The sequence below is a fragment of the Rutidosis leptorrhynchoides genome, chromosome 4 (assembly GCF_046630445.1).
Source record: "Rutidosis leptorrhynchoides isolate AG116_Rl617_1_P2 chromosome 4, CSIRO_AGI_Rlap_v1, whole genome shotgun sequence".
NCBI lineage: Eukaryota > Viridiplantae > Streptophyta > Magnoliopsida > Asterales > Asteraceae > Rutidosis > Rutidosis leptorrhynchoides.
The window spans coordinates 519,213,977-519,234,106 of NC_092336.1; the positions used below are offsets into that span (position 1 = coordinate 519,213,977).

Sequence of the window (20,130 nt, forward strand, 5' to 3'; positions counted from 1 at the left end):
TACTATTTATTCCGAATATTGTCAAAAGAAACGATTTCTCAAATCAACGTGAACCTCACAATAGAGACCTTATAAATCATATCATAATATTTACGGGATTTATAAGTGCCGAAGTATCTACTAAATCAATCATCGGTATTACTTTCTAATTCGTAGATGAATATATTAAACATATATATTCATATCCAATTATATAGTGGTTCGTGAATCGTCAAAACCTGGTCGAGGTTAAATGAATACATGAACATAGTTTAAAATTTTTGAGATTCAACTTAACAGACTTTGTTTATCGTGTCGGAAACATTAAATCATTTAAAGATCAAGTTTAAATTTGGTCGAAAATTTCCGGGCCGTCACACATGGAGGCATACATCACGTCATAATTCATTAAAAAAATTAGAAAACATTTATATTGTAAATTTAGCAATAAAAAGACACCGGCTATAACCCTTTATGGAAAAATTGTGCAACAAATTCAAGATTTATATTTGTGGAGCCTTCTGTAATACCTTAGAAGCCTCGAATCTCTTGCAATCCATTTTCTCTGCATGATTGACTACCAAATTTCCCCTTTTGGTGGGATCCTAATTCCTAAGTATCCAGCGCAGTTGGGCTGCAATGTTCTGGTGCGACAACATTTAAAAGGTAAGCATAAGATTCACCATCCTACAGATGTAGAAACAACACCATGAGCTTCTGTCTCGTAATGAATAAATGAAATCCACATCTGAATAATAGTTTACTATGTTAAATTGTTAATCTATATAGTTTACCATGCCATGTAAGATATTTTATTATGGTACTCATTTTTTTTTGAACGGCTGGTTAGTTGGTTAGACTCACGCACTCGTTGACCACAAACCCAGGATCGAATCTCCCTCACACCCATCGTTAGGAATGATACCTAATACCCAAGTGCTTTGAACAGTGTAGGGCCCACTGCAGGACAGATGGCGCCACTATACAGCCCTGGGAAACCTCCTCTGGGAAAACTGGCCCTCCTTGGATTCGAACTCGCACCGCATAGTGGGATACGGGCCCGCCCCCAAAGAGCTTGGTACCACTCAGCCAAAGGCTCGGTGATTTATTATGGTACTCATTATTTTATTGTCAATAGACATTTAGTTTCATTATGTTCATAATCATAATGAAAAAGGACACTGAAGTAGCTGAAGGAATATGATGGTGATTATCTGAAGGTACAAAATTTAAGGGTAAACTATATGCTTGTCATTTTAATCAATTGAATTGAAATTTACTAAAAAGGCATATTAATGGGTGATTTAATTCAACCTATCACCATATCTTGTTGTGCTAACAGTTGTACAATAATGTCAATTATTTCATTGTAGCACTGATAGTACCTTAAAATCGGACGAAAATTTGGGACTGGTTTCTTGTACCCTGCTTTCTGAAGGTGGAATATCATCCATTTTAATAAGAGTTTCTCGGAAGATAATTTCATAACCTCCTCAACATCCTGCATGTGACTTTAAGTAGGGTCCATAAAGACTGAAAAAATAACTGATAGGAAAATCACGTAGACTGAAACACATACCATTCACTTGATAATTTTCTCTGACAGATCTCAATACTTCTCCTGTCCCCAAAATGTAGAAAGCCAAACCCAATGGTATGCAAATGGCAATCTGCAGCCAGTCAAAACGAAAAGAGATTATCATCGCAAAGGTTGGTAACCTACTACCCAAATCGGCCCATAAAATTGTTCATGAAGTTTAAATCAGTAATAAATCTGTTTCAGACAACAAGATGGGGTTGCAAAACTTACACACGCCAACAATTACAGATGCGGAGACTGTAACATAAACCAACAATTACTAGATATCAATATATAAATATAATTGTTCCAGAAAATGCACCAAATGAATTACATGGTTTCAAGAAATCCAAATAACAAATTAGAAAAGTCCATTTCTAATTATTGAACAAAAATTCAGACCACCAGCTTACAGATGCAAAGAGATAAATAAAAGTATCATACACAACCAGTATATATCGGCATACGAATTCTAATATATATATCTAGTACGTATTTATAATTCGATTATTCATATATTCAGTACAGATCAGCGATAAATTGTCTGAAACTAATCTTAAATGATATAGGATATCATGTCATATAAACATTAGAGATTGAATTAAATTGATTAAGAAATGTACCCTTTGTTGTGCATACGACCCATAATTACGGACCTTTTCTTTGATCGTTATCATCCCCAAACCTGAAACCATAGATTTTACAGAACCTACATTATATCAACAAAAGCAAATTTTCTAAAAAAAAAGAAAAACAAAGTTTAAATGTCAGTTCGAGACTGAAAATCACATACACGACGTTGAAGACGATGACAGTTGTTGCGACGGAAATCATTTTTTCAATTAACATAAAAATTCTCCTCACTCTAAATTCTTAGGATTCAAACTCAATGATACCAACTTTTCCTTAACAATCCTAGGCAAATTATCAAACAATTGATATGTTGGGTTAAATGGGATGACACTTTACTACCTTACGACTCGGGAGGTTTAGACATTGGATCGCTTTCCGCCAAAAACCTAGCCTTGCTAGGAAAATGGTGGTGGCGGTTCAAATCGGAACCTTGCTCACTTTGGACTAAAGTAATTTCTAGTATTTACGGTAGGGACGGTGGGCTTGTCACTAACGACTTTTGCAGGTTTAAGAAACTCGGTGCCACTTGGTTTAACATCATCAATATCACTAAGGATTTCGAGAAAGCTGGATGGGATTTTTCGCATATTTTTTGCAGGTTTCTAAAAGATGGAAAACGCACAGCTTTTTGGCACGACCGTTGGCTTGGGAGCTTCATTCTGAAAGAAAAATACCCCCGATTATTTGCACTTGATACTGATAAAAGTTGCACCGTCTTCGATCGGGTGGACTTAGCTGGGTCATCCTTTTCATTCAATGGCAGTTGGCTCCATTCTCCAAGGGGCAGAAGCGCTAGCGATATGGAGGAGCTATCAAGTTTGATCGAGAACTTTACTCCACTTCAGAATACTAATAACGTTACCGAAGACTCGTGGCTTTGCACCCTAACAGATTCGGATAACTCTTTCACCAAACAAGTTTCGGCAAACTTAGACATGCTTCGTCTCCAACCTTCAACTGTAAAACCACCTACAAAACGCAACAGATCTGTCCCATTAAAAGTTGAACTTTTCGTTTGGCGAGCAAAACTTCATCGACTTCCAGTTAAACTCGAACTTGACAAACGTGGTTTAGACCTCGGTTCGGTTCTTTGCAATATCTGCCAAGACTCGTCCGAGACAACCGAACATATTCTTGCCACATGCCCCCAGGTTAAAGCTATATGGTTGGATTTTTACAAATGGTGGAATTTTTCTCCCCCGGCAGAACTAAACGTCGCGGATTTATTTTCAAGTAGCTGCAGCTCCAGTCTCTCATCGATAGGTTCAAAAATATGGGAAGCCACCAAGTGGGTCTGCGGTTATTCTATTTGGAGATATCGCAACCTAAAAATCTTTCAAAACCAAATCTGGGACATACATTCAATTCTAGCGGATATCCAACTTTCATCCTTTAAATGGATTTCGGGTCGAATAAAGAAAGCTCAAATTCAATGGTCACAATGGCTCATTAATCCGAGCTCGTATTGCGTTGTTACATCAAGAGTGGGCATTGGCTAATACCCCACAGCATCCCCTATGCTTCTCGTGGCTAACCTTCTATAAGGCAAGATCTTCAGGGGTTAAACGGGCCTTGGAGTTTATGCTTTGTCGCTGCTCGATCAGCACTGTGTACTACTTCGTGTCCCTACTCGATTCGTTGAGTCCCCTCTCCTGGGGGTTTTACTTATAGTCGGTTTTTTATTCCATTTGTCTAGTAGTTATAATCGTTGGATGTTTGTTACTTTTCGGGGATGTATAATGTACATATATTTATATATTAATAAAATTATTTTGCCTTTCAAAAAAAAAAAATCAAACAATTGATATGCATTATTTAAAACACTTTAAATAAAATTCTACAATACTACCGACAACAGTAGTAGACAAAATTGAAATGCAAAGAGGAATATGTTACCCATAACACGTAAGGAAGGTCTGAAATTCAGCAACACCAAAATTAAACTATGACAGGGCAAAAGAACATCACAATAGGGGAAATAGTACCAAAAAGGCATCGGAAGACCTAAAAATCAATAAAACCACGCATTTGATGATGGAGACTGATGGATTCAAATCGAAGATCGTAATCGCCATAGGTGGAGCAGGTGACAACAGATCCACAAAAAAAGGGCTTGTGAAATTAGGGTTTCTAGGGGTTGGAAAGTAGGGAGGTTCGAAAGTGAAACGATGGAGGAGGAAAGAGTCGCAAAGTATCTGGAGATGAGAGGTTGATAAGGATATTAAAAGTAGAACGATTGTGTAAATGATGGAAAAAATTGAAGGAGAAGAAAAATCGCCAGAAGCATCTGGAGTGTGGAGGAATGGCGGAGGAATGGCGTATGATGTAGGGTTAGGTGATAAATATCTAGAGGGTAAAAAGACTAAAATACCCTTTATTAATAAAATAATAATGTAAATAGTAAAATTATTATAGTTTCATAATATCCAAATCCGAATAATCCGAAAATCCGATTCGAAATCGGATATCCGATTTTTTGGATTCGGATTTCAGATGACATTTTCAAAATTTTCGGATATTCGGATATCTGAATATCCAAAATTAAATAAACTTTATTATATATTTTTTATATATATTATAATTATAATTATTAGAATGGGCTTGGGCTGTAAGTAAAGTCTAAAAGGAATAAAAGTCTAAAATGAGTCTTCGAGAGTAGTTCCAGGATTTCATGTAAATTCAGTTTATCCTTAATTGCAACTGCTATTCGATTACTAATTTTATCATGTTTGACATGTAAAATCAGTTCATCTTTGAAACGTTTATATGTACACTCATGGTGGTTGTGGATGGTTGGTGAATTATCATCCGCTATGAAAAGCCCTAAAATCAAAACCCTTAGACCTCGGAAAAAAAAATAGTATACAGTTTTCTTCTTTTGTTTAATGATTATGATGAAGTGCAGAGGGTGGAAATAAATCAAATCCACAAGAGCCCAAAGATTTCAGTAAGTCAATTGACTATGTTTATTATATATTAATTTCTTGTATATAACTATGTTGTGCTGCTGTTCGAGCCCAAAGATTTCAATATGTTAATTATATGTTACTCCAAGCTGTAGAAGATGGATAGTGATGATGGTTGAACTGTAATGGGTCAATAAACTTTATTGAAGTTTCGGATATTTGGATAATCCGATATTCGAATCCGAAATTTGGGATATCCGAAAACCGGATATCCGAAATTTCGGATTCGGATATCGGATGACCAAATCCACTATCCGAATTTTCGGATATCCGAAATTCGGATATCCGAATTTTTGGATATCCGGTTTTGAACACCCCTAATACAAATGAAAGCATCAAAGGGGCTGAGCAATTAAATATGTGATGAGAATAAAAAGACGATAGTACCCTTGGACGATTTATAGAATATTTAATTCCGGTGAATAGTAAAATCATACTTTTGATTGATATAATTGTAACTAGGACGAGGTCATAGGCCCATTTGAGCCCAAAATTTTAGATAAAAAAAAATTACTAACGTCATCATGTTACTATTCTTACTATTCATTCATGCTAGCTGATATACTTATTTATAATTATAATGTAATGGCCTAAATATGTGTCATAAACTCATAATAGATTATGGGCTCGTACATTTGGGCTAACAAACTCTTAAAAATTGTTGAATTTATCTTATCAAGCCCAATAAGTAGTTAAAATTCTACTTTTAAGTATATTTACTTAACTTTGATCAGTTTTGCTACAAAAACCTTTATCATACTAACATGTTCACGACCAACTTGTTGTTTGCCTTTTATATATATATATATATATATATATATATATATATATATATATATATATATATATATATATATATATATATATATATATATCACAAACAAGTTAAACATTTATTTCAGTTATATTCATTAAAATCATGAAAATGTACCCAAGAATATAGATCATAGATACCCATGTTGGGTTTTGCTAACATATGTCTGACAAACGTTAAGGAGCATTTAATGAATTCGTAATTTTCTTAAATATTAAAATTTGTAATTAATGCGTGCATATAATTTTTTTTAAGCGATGACAGTGACGGCGGTGGTTTGTCTATAGCCGTCAGTGACGACGGTGGTTTGAGTCCATCCACCTCAAACCGGGTGTATGATGATGAACATTGTTTGATAATGAACACTTCAATGTAATCAGATGTATGTACCGAATGGTTGGGTATTGTGTGGTGGATTTTAGATGCGATTTTCTTAACCCTAATTTAGTGTTTTTGGAAGCGGGCAGTTTCTAATCCGTAATTTTACGGGGATATATGGACTAAATTATTAATAATTATGATTAATTAGGAATTTAACATGTAAGTAAATTTAGGATAGGATTAAGGAGGAGTTTACACATTGGATTAAGCTTCACGATTTATATAATATATATATAGATATATATATATAATATATATATATATATATATATATATATATATATATATATATATATATATATATATATATAGAGAGAGAGAGAGAGAGAGAGAGAGATCTGAAGACCTGCTTGAGTTACAACAATACAAATCGGGCGATTTGTTATAACAACATTGTTACGCCAAACACGTCTAGCTTGACCCCTAACCAATATATCGTACGATAAACAACCAATTGACTACCCGTGTAAATGAAACTCTAACGCAACTAACAATAAAGAACCACACTCATATCAAAAAGCATTTAAGTCGAACTAAGTCTCGCAACACAAAAGCCCCCAACAACAACTCTGGCTACAGAACACACACCCACCTCAATACACTAAGCTGGAAGAATCGCTCGCCGGAATGTCCGAGAATACTCTCCTCGAGACCACAACCAGGAAACCAAAAATAACACCCGATAGCCAAAAACCTAAAAGCACCCGTCAAAAAATAGACCACCTAGAAACCTAAAATGTGTGTATAAATGGTAAATACTTAGATTGAATTAATGAATATTAAATGCAAATTATAATATATATATATATATATGGTAGCATTCCCATGAGAATGTTCTCATAAATATATAAAATGAGAACATGGGTATAAATGTAATTTTTACAATCCTATTTCTTAGGCTTAAACTCATATAATTTATTAATTTTCATATATTCACGTTGCATTCATAATTTCTATGTACACTTTTAAGATCAACAGCCCATTTTTAACAAATGCTACGTATATGGCTTGTTCATTAATTATGATCGGTATGCATCCATCGTTCATTTTAAAAAAGTTATTTAGCATCCCTTTAACGAATTAACTACCAGTTAGGATTCAAAATCTCCCCTGTTGATCTTTTTCAATTACCATCGTGATGCATCCCTTTTACTCGCGACGATCCGGACGAAAACACAGGCCGGTTGGATGAAGGATTACTTTTGTTAATTCATAAAAATACATCCAATGGGTATTTTCACTATTTTGTATGTTAAACAGATCTATACGGAGTAATATTCAATCAGTTAATGTACTCGTGGCCGTTAAAAAAAAAATGTGCTCGTCTATTGCTTCTGTGTTTACAAATATAATTTAAAAAAAAATGTGCTCGTCTATTGCTTCTGTGTTTACAAATATAAAAGAGAAGGATGCCCAAAAAATAAGTCTTTTCTATTTTTATAAAATTACCCAGTACGTGGATACATCGATTCGATTTAATAATAATAACGATGCATCAATCGATACTATTTAACACTTATATTTATGGATCACCAGAGCATAAAATTACTTGCATCCAAACTTACTTCTCTGTTATAAATCATGCCACTTTGCCCGCATGAATGTATAGGAAAAGATTTTAACGGTTAGCGATACATGCAAAAAATAAGGAATATTTTGATATTGTATATGGAACTCCATTAAAATTAAATGAGAGTTCCGGGAATTATGCTAAATACGTCGTGAATTTCATACCACAATTTAGAGAGAGAGAGATAGGTGGTTATAGGATACAAAGTGGATGAGATGTTTAAGGGTGCAATTTTCCACATATGCCCTTTTTCTTTATTTTTAATTTTAAATACTCTTAAAATTTCTAACCATTGATCAAAAGCATTGATGGTCTAGATTAGTTCTCAGCATTTATATAAATGAGAACATTCTCACTTGATCACATTTATATATATATATATATATATATATATATATATATATATATATATAGGGGCAGGATCAATGGGGAAGTAACCAATCGGGGGGAAGTAACCAATCGGGGGGAAGCGGAGGGAAGCAAAAAAAAAAAAAAATCGTTTTTTTTTGGAATTTTTTTTTCCGGCATCAAGATCACACGAAAATATGAACATTTAGAAGAGACACTTCGTGATGAATGTTATTATTTAGGCGGAAAAACGATCGACAAAAATAACATTCAAGATAATATTGTTCATGAAGAATATGAACGTTTTTTTTTTCTTCATGTTTTGTGAAGTAAAATTTAGCCCGATTTAGAGTTTAGGGTTTAGGGTTTGGTGTTTTGGGTTTATGGCTAAACCCTAAACTCTAAACCGTTCGAGTTAAAAACTTAATCTAAATCCTAAATCTAAACCCTAAACCCTATATTTCTAAACCCTAATATCTAAACCCTATAAACCCTAATATCTAAACCCTAATATCTAAACCCCAATAGCTAAAACCTCAATATACGCTCGAAAAACACGATAATTGTTATATATTACTTCTTCGAGAGTTTTCCCGCCAAAATAAAAACATTTATCACAAAGTGTCTCTACTAAATGTTCATATTTTCATCTCATCTATAATGTTCGTGAACAAAGTTTTTTCAAAAAACGAAAAAAAAAAAAAGTTTTTGCTTCCCCCCGCTTCTCTCCGATTGGTTACTTCCCTCTTGATCCTACCACTATATATATATATATATATATATATATATATATATATATATATATATATATATATATATATATATATATATATATATATATATAAAAGAAAACTTTAACATCATTAAAAGCAACTTACTATGAAGCATGAGGGTACACATTAGCAAAACCCGTGTTTTATAAAGCATCAGAAAAGAAAACGGCTTTTTGTAGTTGACTTCGATAAAGCCTTCGATTCGTGAAATGGGATAGAAAGCTTTGTTGGGTTAAATGAGAACACACACTTTTACGTTTCGAGGTTGGCTGTTTAAATGTAGGTTCACTTGATGTTAAAAACCTAGCATTGCTAGGAAAATGGTGCTGGAGATTTAAAACGCAATATAATTCCTTATGGGTCAAAATAATTTATGGGTCGCATGGTGCACTTTGCAGTTCTAACTTCAACAGGTACAAGAGCCACAACAACACATAGGTTAACATCATCAAGGCTGCAAGTCGCATTGATAATTTTGGCACTAAATTTCCACATCCTTTCACAAAACAATTGGTAACGGGGAAGATACTAACTTTTGGAGCAATTGTTGAATTGACATTGCCCCTTCGAAAGTCAAATTCCCCGGACTCTTCACACTTGCAATCACCAAAGACATCACTGCTTTCGATTGGTTCAAAGACATCACATGTGATCATTCTGAGCTGTGGTCTCGTCCCCCTCGAGGTAGGGTAATCGGTGAACTCAATGATCTTATCAACTTACTTTCTTTCGTTTCTCTAATCAACAGGAAAGATGTCATGGAAATTGGATGCTTCGGGAGAATTTACAACTAAAGCTCTCGCGAAAACTATTGACAGCTGCATATTACACCCAAGATCTCCACATCAAAACTTGGCGCAACTCTGTTGCCCCCGTGCAAAGTAGAAATCTTTATTTGGCGCTTCATACTACAAAGTTTACCCACGAGGGTCGAGCTCGACAAGCGTGGTTTTGATCTTGATTCCATTCTTTGTCCGCTTTGCAATGATCATCTCGATACCACTACCCATGTTCTGATTGAATGCATACAAGTTAAGCGAACTTGGTCATGCTTCTTTTCATGGTAGGGGCTGAATATTCACTCCCTGTAGAATATCGACGAAGCATTTTCAGTTTATCCTGATATCATTACTTCGAACAATGGTAAAACTACTATGGCAAACTTGAAATACAGCTTAATAGCGTTCAATGGATTTCTCGCTGCTTTATGAAAACATCCCTCGTTTGACACAAATGGTTGATTAATCAGGGCTTCTTCTGTGTTCACGTCAAGAGACAGAGAAGGCATTGGCTAATTCATCTCTCTCAGACTGATCTGCATTTCAGTTTATAATTCTAATTTTGGTTTGATACTTGCACCTGATAGTGCTGCTGACCTGCATAGTCTCATACTCTTATTTTATTTTCTTTTTTTTCTTTTTTGTATCTAACCTTAGGATGCTCACTGTATTCCTCGTTCCTACTTTTATTTCGGCCACAGGCTTTTGTAACATACCACTGATCATGGTTGTATATATTCCTTATCATCAATAATAATCATTTTTGCCTTTCAAAAAAAGGAAAAATTGTAACATAAATTATAATACTTCATTATAAATAACACAATAGATGCCTCATATATAAGAGATGTAGAGGCTAAAGCAACCAATTAAGTAAAGAGATAACAGAAAAGTAGCAGAGGTCTGTATAGACTGGATAGATTACACATTAAGATAAATAAATATAAGGATGCATCAACAAATAAAAATATGAAGAGTCTGGGATCAAGATATTAGATAACATTGAATAAGCCTTGAACGTTTTACTCTTTGCCATCAGCGGCCCTAAGAGATCCAAGTTGGACCGGTGCTTGAGTCCCAACAACCTTAGACGACCCGTACACTGAAAGATCAAAACCATCACTTCTTTCTTTCTCAATTTGTTCCTTGATCCAGAAATAAGTGATCCTTAATCCATCCTGTATCATCAAAGAATGTGTGAATGAAATGATATAATGAAGTACAGTAACAAAAGTATGTACAAAGATTCGACTTGAAAAGTCAAAACACATAAATTTTACAGTTCTAATCATGGTCAGAAGTAAGAGCTATGAAAGTATCCTATATCAATCATATATCTAATCTATGTAACAACTGCAACAGGGTGTGGTCTAATTGTATGCATGAGATATTAGTCACAATTACAAGATGCTGAATCAAAAACGCATACGGCAAACATAAACATGGTGTAAGAGGTAACTGCAGAGATTAGAGGTGGTTAAAGTGGTGGGTCAATGAGGTCGGGTTGCGCTGGCAGTTGGTGAACCAAAACCTTTTTGTTCAATTTTAATAAATTTGATTGTTAATAAATTAGTTTGTAAGATATGATTACAGTTCATAGAACATCAGAAAATTAAGAGGTTTTATGCACTGAAATACAACTTGGTCTCCATTTGACTCATTAAACATAGACAAAACTGGGGTTGCAAACGACGGTTGCAACGGCCAATGCAAGGGTTTGGTGACTAGCCCGTCCCATTTAGACCAAATACATGTAATCAGTCTGTCAACGCTAAAAGGTAAGGTCAAAGTCGGTCTACATCCGTCAACAGTTAACTTATTTGTCTGGTTTTGTTCTATTGTAAACGAAAATCACAAGCCCACTTAAAAATTAATTGAGAAAAACACCGGCTTACATAGTTTCCCTTTAAGATAAATTACTCCATAATAAATACACTATTACATTACACAATTTATTACTATAGAAAACGTAATAAAAAAACCTATATACTACATATTATTTAAACTCATGCCACATCATCTTATTTGTAAATCATTTATTTTCAAAATAACTGTTTTTAATATATTTTTATTTAAAAGTCAACGTTGGTCAACGTCCATCTCGACCCCGACTCGACGGACTCGTCTCCTCTAGCGTCTTTTTCAACTTTCAAAAACTGACCCATATATAAGTAACTAAGTAAAACATCCACCTTTAACTGAGATAAATGTATCTTTATGTAATGAGCTATTAAAACGTACGAACTACGTTTTGCATGTATATTACGTACTTACGTTACATGTAATCTTACAACAAATGTAAAAAAAAAAAAAAAAAAAAAAAAAAAAAAAAAAAATTACTACCTTTAACCTCATGGTAGGGGCCCACCCAAGCTTCTCTTTGATCAAAGTGTTGTCCGAGTTCCTACCACGTACACCTTCGGGTCCCGGAATGTGATGAATCGGGAGCTTCTTGTCCTCAAAACTGAGCACAATTTCAGCCATTTCATTCATGCTTACCATTTCATCACTTCCAATGTTCACCGGTTCACGGAAATCAGATTTTGTCAATCTGTTAACACAAACAAATATATGTTTACATTTCAATATAATCAAGAAAAAACAGCTACGGGTCACAATACAAAAACAGCATGAATTGGGTACCTTAAGACACCTTCAACACATTCATCAATGAAGGTAAAAGATCGAGTTTGTAGCCCATCTCCCCACATTTCAAACTTATCCGTAGCAGTTAGGGCTTTTCTGCAAAAAGCAGCAGGTGCTTTCTCCCTTCCACCTACAATTGTTATGATGCAAAAAAAAAAAAAAAAAAAACATCATTTGATGAAACAAATTTGATGTTGGTAATACGCTCTTAGTTTATGTAATTCGAAAACAAAGTTTGTACCTTTCCATGTGCCGAAAGGTCCATAGATGTTATGAAAACGTCCAATTCGGCACTCAATTCCAAAGTCTTTGGTGTAGTGCCTACACAACTCCTCAGTTGCAAGCTTCTCCAAACCATAAGCGTCTTGCGGCTAAAAAATGCAAGCAAAAAAACGCGAAAACATAATTAGAGAGGGTATTAAATGTATTAAATAATGTAGCATAGTTTGTGATTAGTCGATAGCTATTAACCTCGGCGGGCCAGGCGTCTGCTTCCTTCAAGCTCACATTGGTTTCCAACTGTTTAAACTCGGGGTAAATGCAAGCACTAGAGGCATAGAAGAACCTGTACACCGTAACATGAGAGTCATCATAGTGTTTATGTCTATAAAGGCAATATTTTACGAGGCATGTAGTTGTACAAGAGTTTGACAAACCTATTTGTTAAAAATGTATTTAATGCTGACAAAATTAAAGAATTTTATATACCAAAACAAATCGAATGAAATTTAATGATGGTGAGAATTGGCAAATCTGTAACTTTATACTCATGTCTCATAAAATATGAAAAATTGCAATTTTTGGATGTTCCTTTTACAGAAGCAGCGTCTTGTTTTTTAGGAAGTTTTCAAGTTATGATTTTTTAAAATTGCTCCTTCGCATCATTACAAAGATATGGATGACGTTACTTCAGTTACACAATATAACATGGAGCAGACAAAAACACAAGCAGATAACTGTTAACGAGTTTTAAAACGCAAAAATAGACACATTAAACGTAACTTAAAAACACATATTTGATTTTGTATACAAGTCAATGCAAACTGGTTCTCATTTAAAAGTCTGTATCTACAAATATGACTACCGAAATGTTATGTAAGCATATCTAAGGTAGATATAGATACTATTTAGAGTTCCAGATAATACATCTTCTGACCTAAGATATACAATATTAACGAGACATATAAAATTAATGACACTGTTGGGTCATTGACAATTATTAAAATATTTAGACCATTTACAAAGCGGCGTCAGATTGACACGTCAGATGACCTAGCCCATTTTTGACGGAAGGTAAAGAAGTTAACGGGGCATCAGTCAGAGGCGTTAGTCACAAATGTGACTAAAAGTGAAGAGGCGTGAGAGGACTGACTAACCAATTAGCAATTTTCATTTTATTATTAATTTATTTTTTCCCACTCAATCTCAATCAGATTTTACCACATCACCCTACAAATATTTGACACAAAATTTTTATCTTTTGGGTTATTGAAGGTCAAATACAGTCACAGTCAAAACCCGACTTTTTCACCAAAAAAATGCACAATTTGCCTCTGAAGTCACAGTCAGGGTTAGAAATGGTCTTAGAAGCCATAAATAACTTTCTCATGAACAAGAAATAAATGCTCTACTAACAGATAATTACGAATTAAATCAATAAAATAAAGGTAAACGTTGCGGTTACTTTAGTACTTCACAAAAGGAAATACGGACAAACCTCTTAACACCAGTTATTCTAGCAGCCTCGAGCATGTTAAAGCTTATCATCGTGTTGTTATACATAATAACAGAATGATTCGACTGAATAAACCCCATACCACCCATGTCAGCAGCCAAGTTAAAGACATGATCAACTTTCTCCGTAACTTTCAAACAATTATCCATCACTCGAAGATCAACAAGATGAAACTCATGACAAAACATGTCCTCCGGCATATGCTCGTTTTTCTTCCAATCAGAAGCAATGATGTAATGGCCCTCGGTTTTCAAACGTCTAGCAATGTGTGACGCAATGAATCCACCAGCTCCCGTAATGGAAACACGAAGCTTCTCGGTCGGCCAATAAGGTTCCCTCTCAAGATTCTCGTATGTAAACGACCCGTATTTCGTCTCACCAATTGTTCCCATTCTACAAACATTATATTATAATATTATAATACTATAATAAATTATTAATATAAATATACATACCAAAAGTAAAACACATGTATCATTATAACAGTTTTTATCTGTATCAACAAGTTTATAAATTACAACACACAATCAAGTAACTTTGTGATGAAGTGTACCCACATGAGTATGTTGCAATGGATAGTGATGAAATCTACTAAATTTACAAGTGAATCAAATCTAACTTATTTTGGAGAAAAAAAAGTATACAACTTTAACATTGAATGATAAGAATTCAGCATCCAAAATACTAAAACAAAGAATAAAACTGATTATAGCAACAACAACAAAAAAATCATATAATGAATTAGTATACTGTGTACACTAACAGTGTCAGTAGGTACCAGCATAAACATAAAAAAAGCTGATTATAATACAGCAATTATTACAATGAAATCAGCATAAATACATAAAGTTTGTTATGAAATCCAGATAATTCTTATACCCTATCGGATAAACATAACAAAACCCTAATCAGATCAGACCACGAATCGTAAGCAGATGCGAAAGTATTCACATAAACCATATCAATTGAACAAAATTTAATAAACGGATTAATAATGTTGTGTAACAACACAATGAAATTGCAGGAATTAAAATTTACCTGAAAAAATCGGAAATTAATTGGAGGGAGGTAACAAAATTGATGACGAATGAATTTGGGCGCCACTACTATCTTTACTTATATACACACTTTCGTGGTGGTACATGGTCCATTTATCCTTCAATACTTTACTTTTTATGAACTTTTTTCTACTTTTTTGTTTTTTTTTTTTTTTTTTTTTTTGGGTATTTTTTGAAAATGAAATAAAATATAAATATCGAATAAATCTATAAATTTGATTTGTTTTTATATATTTAGAGTTTTAGCTTTTTCCATACTAGAAATCTAATTTACATGCTCGTATGGTCCCAAGAACATTTATTGTGTTGATCTTGAAACAATTTATAGTATCTGTCGTTTAATGTCTTGAATTTCAATTGTTGATAGTTTTTCACAAGGCCGGCGTAATTTGAGGCCCCGTGCGAGATGGTAAAAAGGGGCCCTCCCTAAATTATTCGTGTTCGGGATAACTGCATTAGAGTCTTAAAATACACATAGGAATAGTCGAAATTTTGTGTTAGGAAAAGATGATTGCTGATTAGATGTTGAAAAAGGATCTTTAGACAAGGGCACTTGGGGATTAAATGGAGTGAATGGTGTTTTAGACAAGGACAGCTGCTGACAAAAAGGTTGAAATGGTGTATGCAAGCATGATTGAAAAGTAGGAGAAGAAGAAAGTGATTTTTTGATCCCACATCGGTAGTGTAACTCAAAAAGATACATTATAAAATCAGAAGTCTTGGATTGTAAATCCAAATGATTAAGGATGGGCCTGATTTCTTAAGTCCAGATCTATTTCTACTATTCTTAAGGTGTTGGGCTGAAAATAATTGAGTTTTGGGCTAAAAATACTTGTTTGTTTTAAAATTATTGGGCCCTAAAAAATATGGGGCCCTGTGCAGTTGCACTGCCTTTGGGCCGGCCCTGGTTTTTCAATTTTGGAAATGTATAATTGTAACATTAACGAAGGGAATATATATCTAAATCTAAATATAATATAAAGCTAAGTTTTCATTTTACTAATTTGAGTGATCGTTCCTTATTTATTGACAATATATTTCTATTGTTATTTTTCTCATTCAATTTATCATGTGAGAATATTAAACTTAGGTCCAATTTTACGTTTGTTTTTCCATGATCAATTATATGTAAAAATTAAATTTAAGAATTTGAAACAATGATTTTAACGTGTCTTTTATAAAAATTTAGATCATTAAACCTTTCATATTTAATAATATTTGAATTTTAAAATTTATAATTTTCATGAATAAGCTTTCTTCACACTTTAAATTAAAGAAAATAATTTTTAATATCAGAAAAAATTCAGTATCAGGTCAGTTGAATTTAATAGGTAAAAATAGAAAGCTTTATAATTACTTTAACGACTATTGTTAGCTTTGTGATTAAAGATTCAAATAATGATGTTGCACTTTTGACACACGAAAACCCATTTGAAAAGGGAACTTTCATCTTTTTGTCTAGTATAAATTAAATGTTAATTCACATTTATAAACTTTTCTTAATAATCGAAATAAATTATAAAAAAAAAAAAAAAAAAAAAAACGAAGCTAATATGCATTTAAATGCTTGTAGTTTGTAGAATTATTATAATTTGATTAATTTGAAAAAGGATGTGTAGATTCTAAAACAGAAGAAAATTAGGACACATATAATACACCTGCATGTGTTGCATATGCCATGAGCAAATTAAACTGCATTTTAATGGTTTGTAAAATCATTTATTAATCATTTTAATAGTACAGTATCAAATATTAAATGTAAATAAAGAACTGTTTTTTGATTTTTTAACGTAAACATATCTTTTTGTATTATATATCTTTTGCATGGGTGTTATAAAATTTGACAATTTCTGACTATGCAAAGATCTGAATATCTATAATTTTATATCTATATCTATCTATATACAAATATCGTCAGTAAAAAGTGATAGAAAAGTAGAAAACGTTATGTAATTATGTAATGCATATGAATATACGATAGGAAGGATAGGATTACACACAAACTGCATAATTCAGCAATAGTTTAGAATTAATTACCTATTACTCCGTATAATTCTGAAATGTTGCAAAAATAGCCCTTTTGAAGCTTCTTAATACTTGAGAGGATCTGCTCTCAAATTGAACTATACACATCAGTTATCCTTTCACTTTATGGTCTTTTTACGTATATCTACTAGGTCCATCTTATCATTATCATTATCATTATCTACTTTATATGTGGACATAAACATAAACAGTACAAAACGGTAATATATATAAGAAATAAAATTATTTTATGACATAAATATATGCATAAGATGAGAAGGTTTCATTTTGTTTCCTTGGTAATAATTCATATACTTAGTTTTAGTTTAGAAAAGGGTAACTCTTATTTGTTAATCCTCTTCTATTCTAACGCCTCGCTAGAGAGAGTTAACATTGTCAGTTAAGAAAACTTATATAACTAAATCAATTAGTAGATGTCTATGTTCTAATAAGGACATTCGCAGGTTCTCTTCATCTTGTATCATGTCTAGTAGCGATTCCAGAATTATAACACAATGGGGTCCTGAAATTTTTTTCAGTAGTGATTATATTTAAATGTTATTTCAGTGGTAATTTACTTTCGAAAACTATAAATTTGAAAAATATATGAGTTACGACTTACGAGTAGTTAAATTCAGTGGTGTACTATACAATTTAAAAGGAAAACTATAAATTTGAAAAATATATGGGGTCCTACAGTTAAATTTAGTGGTGTCCTATACAATTTAAAGGGTATTTTCTACTCAAAGTTTTTAAGCTAGTGGTGTCTAATGACCTCACGGAAACCTTACTAGGCTCGCGCTCGCCCATGATCATGCCTCGTGGAGCCAATTCAGCTTTTTTCTCACTTATTCCAAAGGTAAAAAAATCTGGTTCTTATTTCTGATTTTTGACCGATTTCTCAGATGGTTTTTTTTATAAGATCGTTTTGAAAATTCTCACGAACCGGTTAATTCAAGTTATCGATAAGATTATCTTTCTCGTGCAATATGCATTCTTTTCCGGTCGTCAGATTCTAAACGGTCCTTTAATCTTGAGTGAGACTACAATGTGGGCCAAAAAGAGAAATAAAAAAATGCTTCTTTTCAAGGTTGATTTCGAAAAAGCTTATGATTATGTTAATTGGGACTATTTGATGTTTATGTTATCATCCATGGGTTTCGGTCAACAATGGTGCGCTTGGATCCGAGGTTGCATATATTCGGAAAAAACATCTATTCTCGTTAATGGTAGTCCGACACGTGAATTTATTATTATACGAGGTTTAAGACAAGGCGACCCGCTCAGCCTGTTCTTATTTATCATTGTTATGGAGGGTCTTAATTTAGCTTTCCAGCGTGCCATGGAAAGTAATTATATTCGGGGGGTTAGATTCGGTGGCGATAATATTCGGTTATCTCATCTTTTTTATGCAGATGACGTTATTATTCTTTCTGATTAGAGGTTGCAGGAGCTAAATCGAATTCTTGTAATTTTGGAAGTGTTCTTTTTTATTTCTGGTTTACGATAAATGTTAATAAATCCCACGTCTTTGGCATTGGTGTTGAAGATAACGAAGTGACTTCATTTACTAATGCTACTGGTTGTAGGATTGGTTCGTTCCCAACAAACTACCTTGGGATCCCAATTGGTACGAATATGAATTTAAAAAGTCAAGTTGGGACCCGTTGATTGATAAGTTTCGTACTAGATTATCTTCATGGAAGGCTAGTCTTATTTCATCCGATGGTAGGTTGACTCTTGTGAAATCGGTCATGGGGAGTCTCGGGATTTATTTTACTTTCATTGTTTAAATGTCCAAAATCGAACCTTAAAAGCTTGAATCAATTAGAGCAAGGTTCTTTTGGGGTGGTAACGAATCCTCTAAAAAGATGTCATAGGTGAAGTGGGATAAAATTCTAGCTCCTTTTCGTAAAGGTGGTCGTAACGTGGGTAGTTTGAAAGCGTCTAAATTAGCATTGATTAATAAATGGATATGGTGTTTCATTCCAAACCCAGAAGAATATTGGGTGAAGTTAATAAAAGTTATTCATGGTAATAAAATTGATAAGATCACGTGTTCAAGCTCATGTGTATGGGGTAATATTATTGTAGCGTGTTCCAAAGCCACGAGTGATGGTTTAATCTATGTATATGTGTTTCGAATAGAATTTAGCAATGGCATGTGACGACCCAGAAATTTTTGACCAAATTTAAACTTAATCTTTATATGATTTCGACACGATAAGCAAAGTTTGTAATGTTAAGTCTCAAAAATTTTGAATTTGTGTTCATGTATTCAATTACCTTTTGACTGTGCTCGACGATTCACGAACATTTATGTGCATATAGCTATGTATATATAATATATAGTTATATTAATTGAAAACGTTAACAAATATTAAGTGTATGATACTATACATTAAACTTATTGGTTTAAATATCTATTTGATACATTGCATAATTTAAAAGATTGAATTGAAGATATTTTATCTCTGATCAATTCCATAAACACTATAAGATGGTTATGAGTCTCTATTGTGAGGTCCACGTTGAGAAATCTTTTCTTTTAACGGTATTCGGAATAATTGGTAAAATGATTTTACAAGTGAGAACAAAGTGTCAGTTAACGAGAGTTAAACAAAAGTTAGTAGATTCCTGCTTAACTTTCAACGTGTGCTTCACAATAATTTTCGCACTCTTTTGATGTGTTAATTATTTAACTTTCATAATATTTAATTGTAAGAACATATAGAGTAAATAATTTAGTTATTAGATGTCGACAAGATAAGCAAATTGACGTGTTACACTAAAATGATTTCATACATTTATTTATTCATTGGACTTTACCCTTCGGTTCATGAG

General features: G+C 33.3%; 1 protein-coding gene and 1 long non-coding RNA gene across 4 annotated transcripts; both read right to left on the reverse strand.

Moving 5' to 3' along the window:
* Positions 1–297: 297 nt before the first annotated feature.
* On the reverse strand, positions 298–4,484 carry LOC139844881 (uncharacterized). Of its 3 annotated transcripts, none has more exons than XR_011758118.1 (5): positions 4,177–4,484; positions 2,182–2,243; positions 1,559–1,649; positions 1,365–1,480; positions 298–666 (listed from the first exon to the last, which is right to left on the reverse strand). It is a non-coding gene; the product is annotated as an uncharacterized lncRNA (long non-coding RNA). The 3 variants fall into 3 exon arrangements; XR_011758119.1 differs by lacking the exon at positions 4,177–4,484 and adding an exon at positions 2,352–2,495; XR_011758117.1 differs by lacking the exon at positions 4,177–4,484 and having other exon boundaries at positions 2,182–2,495.
* A 6,154-nt stretch (positions 4,485–10,638) lies between these two features.
* Positions 10,639–17,434, reverse strand: LOC139844883 (GDP-mannose 3,5-epimerase 2-like). The gene is made up of 7 exons (XM_071835104.1): positions 17,299–17,434; positions 14,186–14,596; positions 12,940–13,033; positions 12,710–12,839; positions 12,466–12,598; positions 12,166–12,373; positions 10,639–11,000 (listed from the first exon to the last, which is right to left on the reverse strand). The coding sequence occupies exons 2-7, from the start codon at positions 14,593–14,595 to the stop codon at positions 10,845–10,847; spliced, it is 1,131 nt and encodes a 376-aa protein (XP_071691205.1). The 5' UTR covers position 14,596; positions 17,299–17,434; the 3' UTR covers positions 10,639–10,844.
* Between the last annotated feature and the right edge of the window lie 2,696 nt (positions 17,435–20,130).

Bases quoted from the DNA above. Each gene is read 5' to 3' on its own strand.
- LOC139844883 (XM_071835104.1), bottom strand. From the start codon at position 14,595: ATGGGAACAATTGGTGAGACGAAATACGGGTCGTTTACATACGAGAAT. The intron at 12,840-12,939 runs GTTAATAGCTAT...TGCATTTTTTAG, and splicing joins CAGACGCCTGGCCCGCCGAG to CCGCAAGACGCTTATGGTTT. The intron at 12,374-12,465 runs GTACCCAATTCA...TTGTGTTAACAG, and splicing joins TGTGTTGAAGGTGTCTTAAG to ATTGACAAAATCTGATTTCC.